The following is a 21,068-nucleotide window of genomic DNA, read 5'->3' on the forward strand; positions in this document are numbered from 1 at the left end:
CTCACTGCTCCAAAGTCCGGTGCACTCTTACAGCGGGTGCTCGTCTAAGCGCGTCAGAGCTTCGCGCTTCAATATGAAAGCTCACTCCCTCCCGGTCCCGGGAGAAAAATAAAGACAGCACACACGGGAATTCTTACGATGGCAACTTTACTCGCACAGACGCGTTTCGGAAGCTGCGCTTCCTTCCTCAATGTTAGTTACACCGTAACACGCGACTTGGCGCCATTTATTTCAAATTAAACAAACGACCTGTATTAGCAAACACAGAGAGAGGACTGACGCATGTGTGCCATCTTGCTAATGCATTTCATCCCGCATTAACATACTCGTAATTAAACAATACTTTTTTCATTCATTAATTACAACACTTCATATTTATGAAAAAGCCTCTCGAATTTCCAACGAGAATTTACATAGTAGAATACTGCCGTGGATCGGCACATCTCCTCTCACTAATGTACCGGGAAATGGATTATAAATCTTGCCGTGGATCGGCCTAAGGCAACACTAAGGTTGCCATTTAAATTTCCAATAACCCAATACCATCATTTTTGCCAATCACTGTCGGATGTTACATTATAAAATATTAACAAAAAAGTTGCAAGGTTCCACAAAAATCCTGAAAAAACAAAAGAAGTAAATATATAGTACATTACATAACAGGACATTCATCGTCCCGTAGTACCAGACACTCAGTGATGATCAGTTTCTGAAAGACACTATTTACAAATAACCATTATCATGTAGCTGTTATTCCCTTTATATTTACACTGGAAATGCTGTGTGGCATTATCATTTCAACTCCCTAGATGTACAGTCAATTCCTCCCCACAATTCAATCCCCAGGGGGCTTTGGTTTGACAATCTATGATGTATCGGGATTCTAATCTGCGAAGTTTTTGCAGTTTATCCCCTCCCCTGATATTGTCAGGGATCGCATCAAGGCAAAAGTACTGTAACAGATTCCTGTCGCTCTTGTGTTTGATCGAAAAGTGTCTGGCGACAGGGTATGTAAAATCTCTGTTTACTATGGCCCGCATATGCTCCAGAATACGCAATTTCACGGGGTTAATAGTACTGCCTATGTACCTAAGCCCACAGGGGCAGAGAAGGCAATAGACCGCAAAAGGGGAGGTGCATGTAAGGAACTGATTTATTTTCTTCTTCTTTTTAGTACCACAACCCATGATTTCATAAGAATAGACCCTTTTACTGTTGGCACAGGCTTTGCATCGGCCACAAGGAAAGTAGCCTTTTGCATCTTTTAAATTGCTCGTGCGTACAGGGACAGGTGACAGATGACTATGTACCAAGGTATCTCTCAACGAGCGTGCCCTTTTAAAGGTAATTAAGGGATTAGCAGGTATATCACTCCCTATGATATTATCCTTTTGCAAAATATGCCAATGTCTTTTAAGGATACTCCTCAGTTGTTGACAATCTTTGGAGTGAGGTGTAATCATCCTAAATTTCTCTATGTCAGTAGAGGGTTTCTGCTTTTTAACAAACAAAGTCTGCCTGGGTTGTGTCCTTACTCTATCCAGAGTGTTCCGTAACAGTTGCCTACTGTACCCCCTCGCCTCAAATCTGTCATTGCTTTCTTGTGCAGCCAATTCGAAATCATCATTAGTGGAACAGTTACGTTTTAACCGTAGAAGCTCACCATAGGGTATACTCTTGATGAGTTTCTGTGGATGATTAGATGACGCATGCAACGTACTGTTTCCTGCTGTCGGCTTTCTATAGAGGGAAGTTTGAATCCTGTTGTTAATCACCTCTATTCTCAAGTCTAAGTACACTGCTTCGCTTGTGCTAATGTTACCAGTAAAGATTAGATTACAGTTGTTATCATTCAACACCTTTACATACTGCCATGCTGTCTCCACCGAACCATTCCACACTATGCACAAATCGTCGATATAACGATACCAGGAAACGATACAGTTTGACCATTGTTCTTTCTCAGGCCCCCAGGCTTCCTGCTCCTCCCACCAGCCCACGAATAAATTCGCGTAGCTGGGGGCGAAGCAGGAACCCATGGCAGTGCCCGACAGCTGTCTAAACAAATCATCCTGAAAGAGAAAGATGTTATTTTCAAGACAAAATGCAACTAATTCCATCAACATAACGTTATGTTGGGCATATTTCAGCTGTCTCTTCCCTAGGAAGTACTGGATCGCCTTCATTCCCTGTGCATGCTCAATGCTGGTGTAGAGACTGGTAATGTCGAGAGTCAGCAGGCAGTATCCTGGTTGCCAAGCAATTGCCTCAATTTTCTCAATGAAATCAGCAGTGTCTCGAATATAAGACTTGAATGTTGAATGATAACAACTGTAATCTAATCTTTACTGGTAACATTAGCACAAGCGAAGCAGTGTACTTAGACTTGAGAATAGAGGTGATTAACAACAGGATTCAAACTTCCCTCTATAGAAAGCCGACAGCAGGAAACAGTACGTTGCATGCGTCATCTAATCATCCACAGAAACTCATCAAGAGTATACCCTATGGTGAGCTTCTACGGTTAAAACGTAACTGTTCCACTAATGATGATTTCGAATTGGCTGCACAAGAAAGCAATGACAGATTTGAGGCGAGGGGGTACAGTAGGCAACTGTTACGGAACACTCTGGATAGAGTAAGGACACAACCCAGGCAGACTTTGTTTGTTAAAAAGCAGAAACCCTCTACTGACATAGAGAAATTTAGGATGATTACACCTCACTCCAAAGATTGTCAACAACTGAGGAGTATCCTTAAAAGACATTGGCATATTTTGCAAAAGGATAATATCATAGGGAGTGATATACCTGCTAATCCCTTAATTACCTTTAAAAGGGCACGCTCGTTGAGAGATACCTTGGTACATAGTCATCTGTCACCTGTCCCTGTACGCACGAGCAATTTAAAAGATGCAAAAGGCTACTTTCCTTGTGGCCGATGCAAAGCCTGTGCCAACAGTAAAAGGGTCTATTCTTATGAAATCATGGGTTGTGGTACTAAAAAGAAGAAGAAAATAAATCAGTTCCTTACATGCACCTCCCCTTTTGCGGTCTATTGCCTTCTCTGCCCCTGTGGGCTTAGGTACATAGGCAGTACTATTAACCCCGTGAAATTGCGTATTCTGGAGCATATGCGGGCCATAGTAAACAGAGATTTTACATACCCTGTCGCCAGACACTTTTCGATCAAACACAAGAGCGACAGGAATCTGTTACAGTACTTTTGCCTTGATGCGATCCCTGACAATATCAGGGGAGGGGATAAACTGCAAAAACTTCGCAGATTAGAATCCCGATACATCATAGATTGTCAAACCAAAGCCCCCTGGGGATTGAATTGTGGGGAGGAATTGACTGTACATCTAGGGAGTTGAAATGATAATGCCACACAGCATTTCCAGTGTAAATATAAAGGGAATAACAGCTACATGATAATGGTTATTTGTAAATAGTGTCTTTCAGAAACTGATCATCACTGAGTGTCTGGTACTACGGGACGATGAATGTCCTGTTATGTAATGTACTATATATTTACTTCTTTTGTTTTTTCAGGATTTTTGTGGAACCTTGCAACTTTTTTGTTAATATTTTATAATGTAACATCCGACAGTGATTGGCAAAAATGATGGTATTGGGTTATTGGAAATTTAAATGGCAACCTTAGTGTTGCCTTAGGCCGATCCACGGCAAGATTTATAATCCATTTCCCGGTACATTAGTGAGAGGAGATGTGCCGATCCACGGCAGTATTCTACTATGTAAATTCTCGTTGGAAATTCGAGAGGCTTTTTCATAAATATGAAGTGTTGTAATTAATGAATGAAAAAAGTATTGTTTAATTACGAGTATGTTAATGCGGGATGAAATGCATTAGCAAGATGGCGCACATGCGTCAGTCCTCTCTCTGTGTTTGCTAATACAGGTCGTTTGTTTAATTTGAAATAAATGGCGCCAAGTCGCGTGTTACGGTGTAACTAACATTGAGGAAGGAAGCGCAGCTTCCGAAACGCGTCTGTGCGAGTAAAGTTGCCATCGTAAGAATTCCCGTGTGTGCTGTCTTTATTTTTCTCCCGGGACCGGGAGGGAGTGAGCTTTCATATATATATATATATATATATATCCAATTACCCTAGCTGTAATTAGTCTAAACATCTCAAGGTCAAGTAAATTATCTTAACAACAAACACCTTGTTGCTCTATACATCAATGTACATGACTATAACATTACTAATACAGTGATAGTATAACATTGAAAAACGTGCTCATAGGACCAGTCTGATAATATACAAAATGCAGAGGTTGCAATTGCTATTATTATATATGCAGTGACCCTGTTGCTATCATTGTCCCTAGGGGGTTCCACATCAGTTATGTTGCAATTAGACTGTTGTTACAGGCCAACAAAAAAAATAGAGGGTGATACAAAAACCAACCATGGGAAATGCGCACGAGACACCAATTTTACAAGACATTAAAAAGAAGGATTCAATTGTAAATTTGTAATCTAAAGTTCTAACCAAAGACGAGGAATCTGTACTTGAATTCGGCTTGGCAATTGGCCCTACAAAACATACAGATTTTGTAAGACAAAAAATGGATGCCGTGGAATTATTTAAGAAGATCAGGCTGAAAGCTTACTTTGCCAATAAAGAAGATCGCCGCATCTTGGAACCATCAGGTTTATATATGAAAAGATTCCCCCAGGACTACCGATTGTCTCGGGTTGCGACTTGATACTAGAGCCTAACTCCAAATATGTTGACACATTTTTTAAACTGTTCCTTAATGAGGTTACTTCATATTTAAGAGATACAATGGATTTTGTTAACAAAATTGAAGGACACCAATTCAATCCTATAATGCAGTGGATGGTTACATTCAAAGTCCTTTCATTGTACATCCAAATCCTTCAAGCCCAAAGACTAGAGGCCATGGAAGAGTTTTTAGAAATGAAGCCCCGACCCCACGGGGTCCCAACACAATTTATAAGGGATTTGGCCACTATAGCTTTGATGAAGAACTATTTAAACTTTGAAGAAATATCTTTTTTCAGACGAAGGGGCCTGCCATGGGCTGTTCTTTTGCACGAGATATGGCAGTACTGTTCATGGCCCTCTTTGAAGACAATTTCATCTATAATACCAATACCTTTTCCAACAACATTAAAAAATGGCTATGGTATATTGATGACATCTGAAGCTTATGGAGTGATGATGAAAAAACACGGACTGTTTTTATTTGACTGGCTTAATAACAAAAGCCAACAATAAATTCAGCATGATGAAAAATCAAACAAATCTGACATTCCTAGATTTGGAGGTCAGGACAATTGATGCAAAACGAGTCACTACCTTATAATGAAAGCCACTAGACAGGAATAATGCATTGCACTACACATTTCCATCCTCGAAATTTAATGGATAACCCATCATATGGAAAAATACTTAAGACGTCAAAGAAACTGTACTAGAAAAGAAGACTATTTCATTCAAGCAGACACATTAATGGATACATTGAAGGAGAAAAGTTATCTACATAAACTTGTAAAACATTAAATCAAAAAGGCATGGTACACACAGAGTGCCTTCAAGTCAAAAAATGTAAAACACTGTTAGAAAAAATGGTATGTATTTTTACATTTTACCCACAGAACAACAATTTCTAAATCTGATTCGCAGTAATTGGCACCTGATAAAAAAACTCAGAGTGTGGGTTGGATTGCCAACTGTTTGCGATGAAGAGGAACTTAAGTCTGGGAAAACAAAGAAAGGAGATTTGAGATCCCAATGGAATGTAAAACCCTTAGAAGGACACTTTAAATGCGGTCTCTGGACAATCAATTGAAGGATCAGTATTCCAAAAAGACCATATACAATGGAAAGATAGCAATGTCTTGAATTTCAGGACAGAAAATGTAGTGTATTCAATAATTTGTTCATGTGATAAAATATATATTGGCAAAACCGACGTGTTAATCAGGCAAAAAATGGTACAACACAAATCTCGTATTAAAACAAGAGCAGTCACAGCCCCCCCATGTCAATCATTTCATAAATAAAGGACATACGGGAAAAGATTTGTAGTGGACAGTACAAGATTCAGAAGCCAATCTGATGAAAAAAGAAGCATACCTAAGTGTCGCAATTGAGATGTGTACACCACGATTACCATCATGTAACAGTGAAGCCAGATTAGTAATCTACTACTCAGGCCTGAATAAGAGTTCTGGAAGCTTTGGCAATCAGTAGTGTAGAAAACTGAAGCAAGCAAGAGCTGGAGAGACGCTAAGCCCCGATGCTATCTTTAAAGAAGGAAGTTTGAAAGCATCTAAAGTCACTCAGCTGTTTAGGAACAATAAAGAGATGAGTTACGATGTGTATATAAACTATAGATAACATGAAAAGTATATTTGCTTTAAAATTACAAACGTGAGCCAGTCAATGTGCATGTAGCCTAATTATTTTCAAGAGAAACGAAGTTGAAACACCTAATCTGAAATACAGATCTTTTGCAATCTGAAGCGCAGCCCTTACACACACCTTAAACAAACATACGTGGTTGCTTATAATTCAGTCACGTTGAAAGATGAAAAATTGAGTTTTTATTGAAAGTTAGAACACCGGATTGCAAGGAAATGTTTTGCCTGAATATAAAATGCAAGTCAGACCTCGTGCTTCTATTCTAGCCACTGTTATATGATACAATATCGCAGGCTTGCTTCATTCTAGCTAGAGGAGAGTCTCTTTTTGTTATGAATTGTAACGGAAGCGTGGAGCACGCGCTAACTAACAGCGACCGTTTATTTAATGATTTTAAAAGTAGCACTAACTCTGAAAAAGTGTCTGCGTGATAAATGACACTTCAATAAACTGGTAACAAGATATTTTGTACTTGCAATTTAACAATGCTTAAACAGGACAAGTCCAATCAATGCTTTAATCTTTCAAAGCAAAAGGCTTTTCTCCAGGAAACATGAGCCCGTAAATATCAATAAGGTCCTTTTGATCTTACGTGATAAAAGTCAATTACAAAAAAGATGTGATCTCAGTAAAAGTTGCTTCACTAACATTAAAATTCTTCTTGCAGAATATGAACTGTAAAGGAGGACAGAAGGAAACCGATTTTATGTGGAAGAGGAATCCTTGCAAAGCAAAATGAATGAGTTGCAATCCAAAAAGAACAAGGTAAACTAGCAAAGCAAAGTGCTGGAAGCCTAATAAAAACCATAGATGTATCGAAAGAAGTGCATTATAATATTTGTAATTATTGTATCACAGAATTTAACGTCAGGGTCCTCAGGAGAACCCAAAAGAAATAAGAGGTTTGAAATGCGTCGAAGGAAAACTTGGGGAGTGTCTTCCTTGTATGAAAAGTCATACAGTAGACTTCCAAAAAAGACTTAATAACTCAAAAGCCTACTGAAACAGAACTGATCTAGAACCCCCAAGGGACACTAATAGCAAGCTGGTCACTGTATATATAATAATAGCATTAGCCACCTCTTTATTTTGCATATTAGCAGACTGGTCATAAGAGCAGCACATTTTTTAATTTTATGCTATCACGGTATTGGTAACGTTAAGGTCATGTACAGTGTTGTATAGTGCAATAATGTGTTTGTTGAATGTCTGAATGTGGACTAATGGACATGTTTAAGTTTATGAGAAATTGCACAGAATATCATGAAATAACTGGTAATAAATACACAGGTTAAGTTAATTCATTTACTGGACATTGAATTTAAAGAGATGTTTTGTTAGCTAGGGTAATTGGTTTTATATATATTTAAAGGAGGCCCAAACCAGCTGTTTCAAAAGGGGACAACCCCCAAAAATATAACATAGCTTTTAGAAAGTTGGCATTTGCCTGCCCCAGCTATTTGGAACCTGGAACCTGTAGCCTGTTTCTGGGTCATATGACTGGGTGTAGTTGGCAGTTGGGCTTTGTTTATTCCTCCCAGACTGCCATACAATCGAGGGATTAGGTGTGCCTGAATATATTATAAATAGGTAGGATAGGGGGGGGTGGGGTGGGATAAAGGCACAGTCCCACTTGCAACTGAGTAGGCTGTGCCCTGCCTTCACACAAAAGACTTGTCGCCACTGCATTGTTCATGCAGCCAGCTTGGAGCCAGGGCATGGGAAACAGTAAACTTCACAAACTTCAAAGGGAATCCACGTGAAACCTCTCCTTCAAAGAAGGCACCAGGAATAAAAAAGGACCCGCAGACCTACTCTTCAGTTTAGTTTGTGGACCTGTGAAAGGACTCTCAGAGGATTGCCAGCTGCTGTGGCCTGAAGTGTACTCCACATAACTGCTAAGGACTGCTTTGCTGCCTGGAGCCTGCCTTGAAGCCTCAGGGGCCTGACCTGTATCTTGAGCCTTGTTCCACTGCTTTAACCCAGGACTACCAGAGTGACTCCAGGGCCTAGTTGGCTGGCCTACTGATCAGAGTTTTAGGGAATGAAAAGGATCCAAACATCTTGAACCCAGACCTGAACCCATCCTGTGTGAGTCGTAACTCCCCAAGTGGTGCCCAGGTAGTCAAAAGCCGAAACCTTTTGGCTTAAAACTGCTCTAATATCGAGGAAAGACCTGGACCAACCTGGTCGTCTATCCACCCGTCTTCATCTCAGCTCCTACTATGTTCTTCTCTGCTGCAGAAAATCCTATTCAGCGGTCCTTTGCTAAAGGGGTGTCCAGCCTCTTGGCAATCTCGTTGGCTACTGCAGTCAGAGTGAAGAAATCCTCTCCACAACTTTATCCTGCGGCTCCCTGATGACAACGCCTCCTCCTCGGACACCTCCTGTAACCTTGCACCGCTGACATTTTACCTTCTCAGGGACTTTTTGTCAAACTTCCTTCAAAGTCAGAAAGTAATGCCGCTGGGTCTGACTCACGCTCCATCAAGGTCTGCCATATTTTGCGACTTTTTTCTAGTCTCCTGCGACTTGATGTCAGCAGTTGGTGCTTTGACCTTTTAGGTGCTATTTGTACCGTAAATTTACAAATTCATAACCCCCGTTCTACTGATTAGATTTTTGTCATTTTGATGTCAAATAATTTATTAAAATGTACACTATTTTTGTAAATTGTAAAGTGATTTTTCTTATGTTATGATTTACATTATTACTGTTTGTGTGCTACATAAATACTTTACACGTTGCCTCTAAGTTGAGCCTGACTGCTTTAGAACCAAATTACCAGAAGGTTAAGCACAGAATAATTTAGTGTAGTTTTTGGTTCGCCCTGGCGGGGGTTGTGGCTGTTACTTGAACAACGGTCACCTCCCCCAATTCAACCAACAACCCAATTTCTCACAAATCCCTAGTAAATTGTTGGGGAATGCAGTAAAATCTAAAGATCCTCGCATTTGGAATTTAAGTAGGGTGTATCTAATGGAGGAGGTGAATGCCCATAGAAGACTCTCGGCTGGTGCAAAAGAGGTTGTTGGTCCACAAGGGGAAGGGCCAGGAAGGGGAGGGGCTGAACGATCTGGTCAGTAAAAGATCTTCTAGGAAGTCTGATAGACCTGCATATCTCTAAGACAAGTGTAGTAATAGACACAAGTTTTCTCAGTTTTCCTTTCTCTTCATTTAAGGGGGCAATGGTTTGCTCTTTAATTCTCCCACACTCGCTTGTAAAAGACATGTAAACAACAGTTCCTGGTTATCACTTTTGTTTTACAGCCTGTAAATGTGTTCTATCAGAACATTTTATAATCTAGATCCTGTTGTGTAGATTGTGATGTTGTATAGTTGTTTTGTTATAGAGGGAGGTGTGGTAGTAATCTCCCGGCTCTGTGACGGTATCTGCCAGTTGGCAGACGTCATGATGGATTTGTAATCTGGAGGGTTAGGTGAGTGGTTCCAGAGAGCCATTCTAGTAAGCTGACTAGGGCGTCTTTTATCAAATACAATCCAAGGAGTTTATTTGCCTTTATTACAGTATGCTTTTTTCCAGATTTAAAAGTTCTTTCTGAGTCTAAAATAGGCATTTTAGGAATGACAAACTCCCCCATTTTGGGGTGCATTTTATCAGTCCAGATCCAGATCTAGAAGAGGACATGTAAAATATGTAAAACATAGGTCTAAAAGGAATTAAAACATGTTTTACGATTAATCTAATGGCAGCACATACATACATGTTTTTTGAAAATCCTACATAATTGGAACTACATAGGTGATATATTATTGAATTCTACTTGTAAAAGGTTAAAAATATAATCCTTTTTTTAAGACACTCATTGTAATTTCACATTTTCTTGAATGGGTAGTGCTGAATGGGGATTTCCAAATAAACCTGCTTGGAAGCACTCTGCATGAAATACCAATAATTGTCAATCAATCAATCAATCAGCAAAATTTGTATAGCGCGCTACTCACCCGTAAGGGTCTCAAGGCGCTGAGGGGGGGGGTCGCTACTGCTCGAACAGCCAGGTCTTGAGTTGTTTCCTGAAGGAGAGGTGATCCTGGGTCAGCCGTAGGTGAGTGGGGAGGGAGTTCCATGTCTTGGCTGCCAGGTAGGAGAAGGATCTTTCTCCGATGGTGGATTTCCGAATTCTTGGGACGGAGGCCAGGGTGAGGCTGGTGGATCGGAGCTGGCGGGTGGGTGTGTAGAAGGTGAGGCGGCAGTTGAGGTACTTTGGTCCTATGTCGTGGAGAGCCTTGTGTGCGTGGGTGAGGAGTCTGAACGTGATCCTCTTGTTGACGGGGAGCCAGTGCAGGTCTTTCAGGTGGGCAGAGATGTGGCTGCGGCGCGGGATGTCCAAGATGAGTCAGGCTGAGGCATTCTGGATGCGCTGGAGTCTTTTCTGGAGTTTGGCTGTGGTTCCGGCGAAGAGGGTGTTACCGTAGTCCAGACGGCTGGTGACGAGGGCCTGGGTGACCATCTTCCTGGTTTCGGTGGGGATTCATTGGAAGATCTTTGGGAGCATGCGCAGGGTGTTGAAGCATGATGATGAGACGGCGTTGACTTGTCTGGTCAGAGAGAGAGAGGAGTCCAGGATGAAGCCTAGGTTGCGTGCGTGGTCTGTTGGCTTGGGAGTGGTGCCCAGGGCAGGGGGCCACCAGGAGTCATCCCAGGCGGAGGGCGATGATCCCAGGATGAGGACTTCCGTCTTATCTGTGTTCAGTTTCAGGCGGCTGTTCTTCATCCACTCGGCGACGTCTTTCATCCCTTCGTGTAGGCTGGTTCTGGCGGTGGCGGGGTCGTTGGTGAGGGAGAGGATCAGCTGGGTGTCGTCAGCGTAGGAGATGATGTTGAGGTTGTGTTGGCGTGCAATGGCTGCGAGGGGGCTCATGTAGACGTTGAAGAGGGTGGGCTGAGTGATGATCCTTGTGGTACGCCGCAGATGACTTTGGTGGCCGCGGATCTGAACGGGGGAAGGCGGACTCTCTGGGTTCTTCCGGCTAGGAACGAGATGATCCACTCCAGTGCCTTCTCTTGGATTCCGATGTTGCTGAGGCGCTGCACTAGGGTGCGGTGGCAGACAGTGTTGAACGCTGCGGAGAGGTCCAGGAGGATGAGGGCCGCTGTTTCCCCGTTGTCGAGCAGGGATCGGATGTCATCAGTGGCTGCGATGAGGGCGGTCTCGTTGCTGTGGTTGGCTCAGAAACCGGACTGCGAGTGGTCGAGGGATCCATTCGTCTCGAGGAAGGCGGCAAGCTGTCTGTTGACGGTCTTCTCGATGACTTTGGCAGGGAAAGGGAGGAGCGAGATGGGGCGGTAGTTCTTGAACTTTGGCAGGGAAAGGGAGGAGCGAGATGGGGCGGTAGTTCTTGAACTTTGGCAGGGAAAGGGAGGAGCGAGATGGGACGGTAGTTCTTGTAGTGCCCATGTAGTGCCCTTGAAGGAGAATTAAGGTTATAATTAGACAAAGCGGAAGAGGTATTGTATTAGAGGGTAAATTCAATACCCTGGTGGATGATTAGCTTAGTCGGACTTTCAATTTGCAGAGACGGTGAACAAAAGCCAGCCTCTACCTTGGACATGGGAGGAAGCAAACCAAATCTCTGAAGATCTAGGCATGCAGTCCTATAAAAATTTATGGAATGCCTGTCATTGGTTCACTAAAAGCTTGAAACGTACACTGGTATAATAAAGCTTTGATGTTATCATATTTGAAGTTGGCCCCACAATTTTTGAAGTAACTTGAAAAAATTATTCCAAAATCTGTAGACCAAGAAGTAGAAGAAAATGTATCCTTTTCACCAAAGTCCTCCACTAACCAAAACTACCTACCAGTACTGGAGAAGGCAGCGTCTAGATCTACTTGTAATGAGTGTGTAGAATAATGCCTCCTGTGGGTGCTCTACTTGTCTACTGCTGGAGTCCCAGCACAAAGAAGCCAGATGTCCTCGTATCTGTGGAGTCTAGGAGGCTAGTGCTTGTCTGCCTGCTCTAGACCCTGTAGGTGGGTATGTACAGAAAGAAAAATAGAAACTTTGGCATATACTTGTCCAGTGTTATTCTCAGGCTTAACTGTAATTTTCCCAGCCTGACGAGTCATGTCTGATCTGAGGCACCAGATTGTCTACGTAACAGTGGCATGCCTAGGAGGTGTTGAGCCACATGTATGGTAAAACTTTACTGCCCAAGAATTTTGACATTTTCTGGAGGACTCGTGTGAACACTGGAACAAAACTCCATCTCAAAACCAGAATTGACAATATCATCCGTTCCTAGGCTGGTTTATTGACCTACATAGTGATTTTTCAAATCTGCAAGTCCTTGCATTCACAAGTTCCCACACAGATCATCTGACTGCGTGGAGCCCTGGCTGGATACAGGCTCGTGATAAAAACCACCGAAGAGGAGTGTGCTCCATAACAACAGCCAAACCTGTAAGTAAATTTGTGCTCTGGTTTAAACACCCAAAGTCAAGTGTAAGTTCTTTGTGCCTGGATCTATTTAATCTTTTGAGACAATGCTGACTTTCTTTTTATTATGCAGTTAAATATTCTTCTTTGTGCACTTCTGATAGTAGACTGTTGATTGTATGTCCTAAGATTTAAGAGCTGAGATGGGTTTCCCAAGGAATATTCATGAAAATGCAGTTTGTGGAAGGGTTCACATGATTGTATCATGTATACCAGCATAGCGCATTGCCAGAATGTTGTATTTGACCGAAATATTGTGTTCTAAATATATTCTAATAAATATTGCCCCAATGGAGTATAATACAAATATATATTTCTAAATAATATATAGCACACTACGTTTATGTCAGTCAATATTTCTGGCTACACTATTCGGACATCGAACGTTTACAATCTATCTGTAAATGTCTATTTCCACACCTCTTGACAGTATTTACATGAATGTTATAAATGATTATTTGTCGCTGGAACTATGTATTACCAGCTAATTAATGAAGCCTACAATAATTTCCTATAGTAAGAAACATGTTATGTACGGCTCTCATCAACAGAATCTATCGTTTATTTCAGTTTCTCAAAGTCATAACTCCTTGATATGACATCACAACAGTTGACAACAAAACTGATTATCAACTATTGTGATGTCATAAAGGACTTCCAGGCCATGTGACAGGGCTGAGAGTCTGTCAGCACAGCTCTGCTTATCTTCCTCGACTGAAAGCAGAAAGGACAGCTGCAAGAGGGGGAAGCAAGGCAGGCAAGATAGCGGGTTTTGGTTAAGGATAGCAAGTAAGATATCTAGTTTTCACATTTGTGTCAGGGAGGAGAGGGCATGCTTTGTATAGCTATCCCATTATTCTCTGCCAGTGCGCAGTAGTGGAAGGCAGAGGCAGAGGCAGATAATTGTGGGGGCCATGCACAACAGAAAATTATAGATGGATAAAAAGTGAATTACCAGCATGTTTTTCACCTCGGAGTTTTGAGTGACATCGAGCTTCACATTTGTTGTATTTTTGACGTCACTCAGAACCCCTTGGTGAAAAACATCCCCACAATTCACTGTTACCAATCTATAATTTTATATATTTGCTTCAATAGTAAGATCCTTCTCATAGCTATAGATTAGCTTTAGAATGCATTTGCAGAATAAAAAGTGTACACTAGTTATCCTAAAATAATTTATTACCTCAGAACACAAAATTGGATTTCATGTCATTAAACTGGTGCCAAATTGAAGACATACCAAGCAATCATATATAATCAAGAGAGATTCCTTTATTTTGGTGTCACTTGTCCTAATTCATTATCAACTCAGGACCTCTGGGGCCATTACTTAATGAAGTAGTTTATAGTTTAGGTTCAAATTAAGATCAGTTGTGGCCGAACACTGGTCATTACATTTTGCAGTTTAGGTCTGGCCATTCTTAATTGACACTTCTCATATTGTGACACTTTAAATCTATGCTTGACATATCAGTCAAGCAATTGAGGATGAACAGTTAATTATATGCAAAGAGAATTGGATCGATTTTGTCTGCTTATTTTATTAATGGCAATGGAAGAAGAGAACTTGGATAAATCTAGTCCCCAGTCTCTCAGGTGGCATCATTGATAAACCCACTCCCCCCTTCCGGCAATGTGCAGGTCTCTGCAAAATACCTATACAGATTCCATACATGCCTTTTATGCTACAAAGTGTAGTACATCGACTACTGGAGCCTTGCATATTTCAATGCCTTGAAAAAACGATAGAGGTCCACCCTACACCAGAAAATAGGAGAGAAACGAGTGGGAGGCGGTTGTTAGGGGAAAGCATCAAGCTGTATTTTCAACCAAGTATTTTGTTGGTTGGAAATTACAACACGAAAGTGGAGGTACATTGTTTTTCTGTTTTGAAAAGTGCTGTCTTGGATTAATTAATATATGTCACTATTTAGCCCAAGAATAACATTATTGAGGCGGTGTGTTTACAATATCTCAGTACATAGACTTTGAGCTGTGCTGGTGCTGCAAAAATGCAATGAACGTGGCGGGGCTGGTCACAATAATGGCTCTACAAGCAGCAAGTTTATACTTGATATAATGTAGCTTCTCTTGAAGTGCATGAAGATTGCGTTGGAAATGGGAGAAAATGAGAATTGCGTGTTTCACAAAAAGTGTTATACACCATTGACAAAAAGGAGTAGCTGGAAATATATTGAAAGCAATATGATTACACGCAAACAACAGACTTTAAAGCCGACACCAGTTTCTCAGTTTGCAAGCTTGATTCATTTTTGTATTTTTGCTGGTGCATTTCTAACAGTTTTTTTCCAATTTGTACCTAAAAAATATATCCAGACTGCATAGCAAGAAATAGCACTTTTCAAAAGTGACAAATGGTCCTTCCAAATAAAAGTGTACTGCTGGTCTACATGTTTTAGCATTTAGAGTGGCTGTAATGCACAAAGTTCAGTAAATCAGCACTTAAAGATTTGCATTCTGATTGAGGCTTGAAAACCAAAGTGTACATGATGGCTTTTTCAAGGTATTATCTAATCCACAGCCAAGGGTCCGTTTTCTCCTATATACAAGTATAAACACATTCTTTTATGCAGTGCCTTATATTTACATTTCACATTCAATTACTCCCAACCCATCATATTGGTTATATTTTTATGGACCACTCAGGTATGTAAAACTGAGCTAAAGCTCAGGGTCTAGAAACCATAATCTCTTACAAAAATGATTTACTAACAAACGAGCCATTGCATTGTAATATAGATCTTCATTACACCAACAACACCATTTATGTGTCACTCAGTCTGTGAACGACCCATGGTGCCAATTCGTATTTAACCTGATTAGAGGGCCGATTTATGTGCCCTAAAGACGACTGGGCATATGTTAGCCACAGTGTAACCTGTTGTACCTGGTATCTTAAAGAGATTTTGAAAGACAGTCATTAAAGATGGGAGCTGCATGCCTGTATCATAGCGTACTACTGCAGCCCTTTCCCTCTGGGTATGACAATGCACCAGATGTGGACAATACGTCAGTTCAGTGTTCAGTATCCACAAAGGTTCAGCAGTAGACCTTCTTGGTCTGTAGGCACAAGTCTTTCCCTTTTGAAAGATCATAATCTGCCTTTTCTCTTGTTCAAGAGTCTTCCAGGATATTGAAAAAATGTCATGTGTAGGTCACTGGCCCACCAAGTGGAATGACAAAAACAGAAATATCATCTCCGGAGCCTAATTTTTCATTGGCCAACCTCCACCCTCGTTCTTTCAGGACTCCTCTTGATTTCATCACCAATTCTTGTGCTACCATTGTAAACCTAGGAAAAAAATATGAAAGTTAAGAATAGTCAACATGTGAATGTCATTCACACTGTGTTCAGATGAAGGTTCTCTGCTTTGCTTTTACATTTTATTAGCTGCCCACTCTGTCCCACTCACATTACCAGGTATGTGCCATTATGACAGGGCATTCATTCCTATATAATTTCTTTAGTGACCAATTTTGTTTTGACTGACAATACTTTCTGACACGTCACTTTATATCCCCTGGACCCCATCTGAACCACACTGGCAATGTTTGATGACTTAGGGAGTCTTTCGACTCTAATTCCGTTAACTGTGTACTCCCCCCCTCCATTTGTCCCTGCTATTTTGGCTGATGACGTGTATTTTGAATCTATAGGTGTAGCTGAATAGAGCCCATTGGTGCCTTCAGCAATGTTTGATTGGTGCCTGCTGAGTATACACTCATTGCATACATTGGAATCCCATACCTTCTATATTTTGTGTGCTCTCTTTCAGTCATTTTTCTGAAGCTCATGTTCTTAGAGTCTTGATGATGAACCTTCTGTCTAAAGGATCAAAATGTTGACTAGTTCTACTGACCTAATTTGACTGTACATAAGAATAAAATGGGTTGTGTTGTTCTTACTGATACACACTCTTAATCACCAATTGGCACACATGTGTATCACTTGTATGAGAGCACCAAGCACATTGCTCACCAAAACACTCACTGTGACATCACATTGATTTAAATATTTTTATTTATTTATGACTAGCTTACCCGTCGCGCGTTGCTGCGATCTCCGAAGAAAGGAAATTCAAGGAAACTCGTTATGATAATATTCAATTTACATTGTGTAATTTTTATTTAAACTTATTCATTTTACTATGGAAAACATTTCAAAGTGTTGTTTTGATTCTATTTATTTATTCGAGTGCTTGTGTAAACACAATTTTTTGTTTTTCCGTCCGGTGCATACATCAGTATTCGAAAGGTTATGAGGGCCCTGGGGGGCCGATATTTAAAAACAGTTTTATGCCAGAAACTTTCACGGGAGTGTACTCAACAACTTCCCAAAGTTTCCTGGCGATCGGATGAATGGTGTTTTAATTCTATTTATTTATTCGAGTGCTTGTGGATACACGATTTTTAGTTTTTCCGTCTGGTGCTTACATCAGTATTCGAAACATTATGAGGGCCCTGGGGGGGTCGATATTTAAAAAGTTTTTATGTCAGAAACCTTCGCAGGTGTGTACTCAACAACTTCCCAAAGTTTCATGGCGATCGGATGAATGGTGTAGTAATGCATAAAGGACAAACAGACAGACAGACAGACATACTTTCGTTTTTATATATATATAAATTGAAAATGTATCAATTTATGTATTTGCAAATTGATTGTTATATCTATGGTCTTTGAACACTGAGGTACCCTTGTTACCAATAACATTGTTTAATGCTGGACATCTCTGTCCTTTTTCCCCTAGACAACACTGCAAGCACCCTGGAGATTCTCCCTTTTACAGTACACTTGACTCCAGAACTGTTCCCAGATATCAGGGAACACACAAAGTGTAGCACTTTTGAGTGAGAGGTGGTTGCTGCTTTCTATGAATCCAGTTTATGTGGTGCTGCCAACTAGTTTATAGTCAGGGGCACAAGCCTTTTTACTTGGGGGAGACGGTTAACCAGCTGTCCCAGGCAAATTTTCAGTTTAGACCCCATGACTGTGGTATTTGGCCTTTATCGTGTTTGGGGCATACATTATGCATGTCTTCAGTGTGTGTGGTTTTATATGTAAGTGAACTAGTGAGTGCTGTTATCCAATTAACCTCCACCCCCATGTGGATGCTGCACAAGGTGGAATATTCCTTTGTGGTGTTGTAGTGCTGTCCATTTAGGACATGCCAACCTACATGTGCAAACTCTACAGTCTCCCTTCCTGATACTGGTGTACTTGACGTGTGGTTGAAGTAACCAGGCAGTGCTTTTGTTTTAGTTTAGATTTTCCACATCATATGCATCTGCGAGAAGTTAAAAGACCTACGGAAAATGTTTCTAAAGCCATTCTTCAATCAGCATGGTGTCAGGTCTTGTAGGCAGGCAGTTATGCTGCGCTTCAATCCATCTTTAGCATGGCTAAACTGCTGCCTCATTAAATGTTTTGCTCTGACAGCAACAAAGCTGAAAAACCAACATGCAACAGTCACACCTTTGGGCACTGTTTGAGCCACCTTGTAACACCGGCCTCTCACAACAGAACCTGGATGCTAAAAACAGCTGCTACAGGTGGTCTTACTTGCCGCAGGGGACCATCTCACCAGTTTTAAAAGAAATTCCCTGTTGAGCTGCCATCTAATAGACTCATTGCTGACTGTGTTAGGGACATATGCACTTTTGATATTATTCTTAAAAGTTTCACGTACACATCAAAGCGTTTCATTTGAAACTTTTAAAACTTTTATTGTATTAACGCAATGTGATTTCATTTTATTGTTAAATTTACTGTCTGCAACGGTTTTAATTAATCATGCATAGTAATAAAACTTAAACCTAAACTTAAACTCACCTGTTTCTTGAATTGCACTCATCTTCACTGACAACAGATCTGTGAGAGAAGGCAAATGCACATCCGTGCTGAGCAAGCTCAAATTGATGTCTGTGTGGACAGTGGACAGGAAATCTGTAATTTTTCCAAGCAACAGCTGGTAAAAGCTTCACCTATGATAACTCTATTATATGCTCTGGCAGTCCATATGGTAGAGAAGGATAAGTACGGGCCCACTCAACAAGTACTTGATTCATCTTCATTAACCTAGCATGAGGAAACTTGCACACACATGTAAGAAAATAAAAACTTTGAACCAGGATTCCAGAGGACCTGAAGGAACCACGGCATAGATTTGCCTTGCTTCTTGATCTGGAAGAGAATGAAGATGTACGAGCCTGCATGAGGAGTTACACTAAGCTTGCCAAGAGGAATTGGCCAAATTCGGCACAAGGTCAGCTAATAGGAAGGATTGCTGTGAAAACACCTTGAGGAGCAGAGACTGTCCAGGGGCGATACGGACACCTCAATACAGGTACCTAGGAGCAGAAAGAGAGACATCTGGGTTGTATAACTGCTTTCATCACCTTTTTAGTACCATATCCCCAGGGTTGCCATACATAGCTTATTTGTAGCTCCTCAGAGACAAGGAGACAAAAAGTCTTCAATGACACCATATGGTCCATTTATTCTAGCTAAAGGGGATAACCTTATCTAGCCAATGGAGATTAGGAACCATAAGATCTGCCATGGTCACATTTACATAGCATACAATCTACCTTTGGTATGGGACTGCCGCTCTTTCAGCAGTCTTGACAGAATATTATCTAATTAGCTAGTCACCGATGTCACTTCTTTAGACAGGCTGTAGTGGTAGAATCTGAGTCATTTGCTTTTGTATTGTGGTCTTGTAAATGATCTCTTGCCCATTTCCCCAGATGTTCGCAGTTTGACCATATATTCATTGCTCAGGAACTAACTGGCTAACTACACTAGTCAAAGATGTAGATGTATAACTTAGCCACCTCCTAAGACGGAAGATTCTCCTGGATCCAAAGGTTAAGAACTGGAGGAATGGTTGGGTAAAAACGACTGCACTCTGGTATATTCTCTTGTTTCTTCTGGATGACCATGGAAATGAGTTGTTGGGAAAGTGTGCAGTAAGCTGGCTTTGCAGCTCCTCCCAGCCACAAATCTCAAACAATTGCCCGTGAGAGCTCTAAATAGGAACCCAGAATTAGGACTCCTTGGAGTATCACAGTGACATGCTGTGGGTGTACCCAGTTCCTGTTTATACCCTGCCACCAGGAAAAATGTAATTGGTAGCTTTTACGATACAGGACTATGCGCATATAAAGTATACTTGGGACTTATAGTTAGAACTGGCCAACTATTTTACCATTGGTCCCCGTCAAAAATATTTCACTTAACTGAACTTTGGATACCAGAGTAAAGGACTGTGTCCACTGTTGGATGCCAAGTTACTAAAGACTTCAGCAGGAAATTTCTTGTGGGGAGGCACCATGTAGCTTGGGTGGTGGGTTTTTGGGTTAAGGCATTTTTGGCTTTTTAGAGGTCACAATTTATTTTTAGTGGAAATTCCTTTTATCCCTGGCATCCTTGGTTACCATAGGCTGCTACATCAATGTAAAGAATGGGCATTAGTACCCCTCCTTATAAGCAGTCAGTCATTCCCATATTTTCATAAGGTACCCACATGCTTCCGAAAACACCTGTGTAGCCCTAAAGCATGCCCCACAGAAAACATTAATAATGTCCTCATTTAGAGCTTTATGGAAGTAGGGAACCTGTCAAAAATTATCAGATTTTACACCCACCAAACTCGCGGTTGTCCCTCCTCATATAGTAATGGTGGAACTCCTAGGTTTCTGAAGGCAGAGCCTCAGCTTGGTCTGCAGTCAAATCCCTGATGGGCCAGTTGACACTGGGCTGCCAGGTCATAGTAATGGTAGCTTTGCCCTAAATAAGGTGGTGTCGTGTCTCGCTGGTGGGCGCCGAACAAACACAATGCTTCGCACACAGGTCAGTTTCTCAAGTATTCTTTATTCGCTTATCGCTGCTGCGGGTTACATGCATGTCCGTCCCCTCTGCCCGTCCTGGTCAATCTGTCCCCTTCCTGTCCCCATACCAGATGTGGTGTCTGGTGACCTGGTCATCTCCCTCATGACCCACAGGGTCCTAGTGTCCTCAGTCCCTACTTGTCAGGTCACGACATCTCCCCCTTTGTTGCAGACAAATGTTCATGATACTGTTCTTCTGATCATTTCCGCCCCTTCCACCCTAGACAGCATTTGCTTATTGTTGTGGTCAGAAAAGAAAGAGAGAGAGAGA

General features: G+C 41.3%; 1 protein-coding gene across 1 annotated transcript in view; it reads right to left on the reverse strand.

Moving 5' to 3' along the window:
* Positions 1 to 14,138: 14,138 nt before the first annotated feature.
* The window catches only part of LOC144755495 (protein phosphatase 1H-like), a 157,350-nt gene continuing 150,420 nt past the window's right edge, over positions 14,139 to 21,068 (reverse strand). Inside the window, exon 10 of the mRNA XM_078644474.1 lies at positions 14,139 to 16,199. Coding sequence (XP_078500600.1) covers positions 16,052 to 16,199 — 148 coding nt within the window. The 3' untranslated portion in view covers positions 14,139 to 16,051. The remainder of the gene's footprint in view (positions 16,200 to 21,068) is intronic.

This window comes from Lissotriton helveticus, chromosome 5_1 (genome assembly GCF_964261635.1).
Source record: "Lissotriton helveticus chromosome 5_1, aLisHel1.1, whole genome shotgun sequence".
Taxonomy (NCBI): Eukaryota; Metazoa; Chordata; class Amphibia; order Caudata; family Salamandridae; genus Lissotriton; species Lissotriton helveticus.